The sequence below is a fragment of the Mus caroli genome, chromosome 4, assembly GCF_900094665.2.
Source record: "Mus caroli chromosome 4, CAROLI_EIJ_v1.1, whole genome shotgun sequence".
Taxonomy (NCBI): Eukaryota; Metazoa; Chordata; class Mammalia; order Rodentia; family Muridae; genus Mus; species Mus caroli.
The window spans coordinates 111,632,611-111,634,544 of record NC_034573.1 but is presented as its reverse complement, the minus strand read 5'-3'; the positions used below and the strand labels follow the sequence as shown (position 1 = coordinate 111,634,544).

Below are 1,934 nucleotides of genomic sequence, written 5' to 3'. Positions count from 1 at the left end.
AGGTGGAACAACATTATGAACTAACCAGTACCCCGGAGCTCTTGACTCTAGCTGCATATGTATCAAAAGATGGCCTAGTCAGCCATCACTGGAAAGAGAATCCCATTGGTTGTGCAAACTTTATATGCCTCAGTACAGGGGAACGCCAGGGCCAAGAAGTGGGAGTGGAGGGGTAGTGGAGTGGGGGATAGGGTATGGGACTTTTGGGATAGCACTGGAAATGTAAATGAAGAAAATACCTAATTAAAAATAACACAGTACAATTCGGGGAAAGGTTTCCAGGAAACAATGAGTCAAATCACAGGTACACAATAACCTTAAGATGTAACTACATAGAAACTCTTTTACATCGCTCCTAAGCTACTTGTCTCTGCCCTTCAAACCACCATCCCATAAACATGGATCAGGCAATGCAGTTTGTTGAGCCAAGTCAGCAGTTTTTGGGCTTTTTGTTTTGTTTTTTAAAGATTTATTTTGCCTTTTATATATGTGAGTACACTGTCACTGTCTTCAAACACACCAGAAGAGGGAATCAGACCTCATTACAGATGGTTGTGAGTCACCATGTGGTTGCTCAGAATTGAACTCAGGTTCTCTGGAAGAGCAAACAGTGCTCTTAACCTCTGAGCCATCTCTCCAACCCCCAAGTCAGCAATTTGTTAAAGGGCTCAATTCGACTGGTTGAAAGATACACCAAAACCAATAGAAAAGAATTCCAGAAGATTGCCATGGCCACAGCGATAGGATTTGCTATCATGGAATTCATTGGCTTCTTTGTGAAACTGATCCATATCCCTATTAATAACATTATTGTGGGTGGCTGAGTCCTTTTCCTCATGGGATGAGTGAACCAGTGAGGGGGTGACAAGCACATGAAGTGAAATGTTGCCTGGATGCTCTGTGGTTTTGTTTCTTTCCTCCTTCCTATGAGGTTTTCTATTTCTAAATTAAAATAATTTCAAAATAAACTCTCTTTCCATAACAAAAAGAAACTCCTTTACAAGGTACATGTGACCATGAGGGTGGGTTCTATAGCTAAAGGGCCTAGAATCAAGTACATGTATGTGGTTTCTGACCAATAGCGTAGAAGTCAGCAGGCCATAATGTACTTATGACATCCACCCTAAGGGTGGATAAAGGTCTAGGGAGGAAAGAATCTGGAATATCCATTCTGGGAAGTTTAGGTGAGGTCTGCCTCCACAGACAGCAAAAAAATCACCAGGTCATGAACAAAATCCACTCCCAGCCTTCTGTGCATAGAAAAAAAGGTATTTTATCTCCTTCATTGAGAAGAGGCTCCTGTGTGTTCAACATTCCTGGTTTTCCTTAATGCTTTGTACAAGGACCTCTGTGTGCCCAACATCTCCTCCCTTCTAATTTTATTTTTAAAGAAAAAATAGTTGCCATAATAGAGGCCAAGGTTGAATGCTTTGCCTCTCTAGCTTGTCTAATTACTACAGGCAAGCACAAGAGAATTGTAAGAATAACCATCAGAGGACTGAAGACAGGCAAAAGCCATTCTCTATCTCTATAATTCTTCCATCTATATAATTTCTGCTAATATTTTGTTGTGAACAAAATAGATGTAATACAGACTATTCCACATAAACCTTTATAATTGTCCTTAACATGACAAAACAAAATCATACTGTCTCCTACCAGAGGTGTATCATATGTCTTCTATCACAGGTCTATCATATGTCTCTTATTGTTGGAGACCATACCGTGAGAAAGTAAGCCTTTCACAGTTTCCCACCCTAATAAGCCAATGCCCTTGTGTTAAGGAGCCGGTCGCCTCCTCCTCCCTATCCCTTCCTGGCACCTAAGACCCTAAAAGTTTGAATTATAGTCCCCTCTTACTTATCTCTTCCTGACTCCCAATACTTCCAAGGACCTGAGCTATGTGCTGAGCCCACCTTGACACCCAGGGCTGT

At 41.3% G+C, this 1,934-nt stretch overlaps 1 protein-coding gene across 1 annotated transcript; it reads left to right on the top strand.

Annotated features, from left to right (window-relative positions):
* Nucleotides 1–398: 398 nt before the first annotated feature.
* LOC110293687 (protein transport protein Sec61 subunit gamma-like) lies at nucleotides 399–824 on the top strand. The gene is made up of 2 exons (XM_021161556.1): nucleotides 399–451; nucleotides 653–824. Exons 1-2 carry the CDS (start codon nucleotides 399–401, stop codon nucleotides 822–824), a joined length of 225 nt encoding a protein of 74 aa, XP_021017215.1.
* Nucleotides 825–1,934: the final 1,110 nt, after the last annotated feature.

Bases quoted from the DNA above. Each gene is read 5' to 3' on its own strand.
- LOC110293687 (XM_021161556.1), top strand. From the start codon at position 399: ATGGATCAGGCAATGCAGTTTGTTGAGCCAAGTCAGCAGTTTTTGGGC. The intron at 452-652 runs GTTTTGTTTTTT...CCCCCAAGTCAG, and splicing joins CAGCAGTTTTTGGGCTTTTT to CAATTTGTTAAAGGGCTCAA.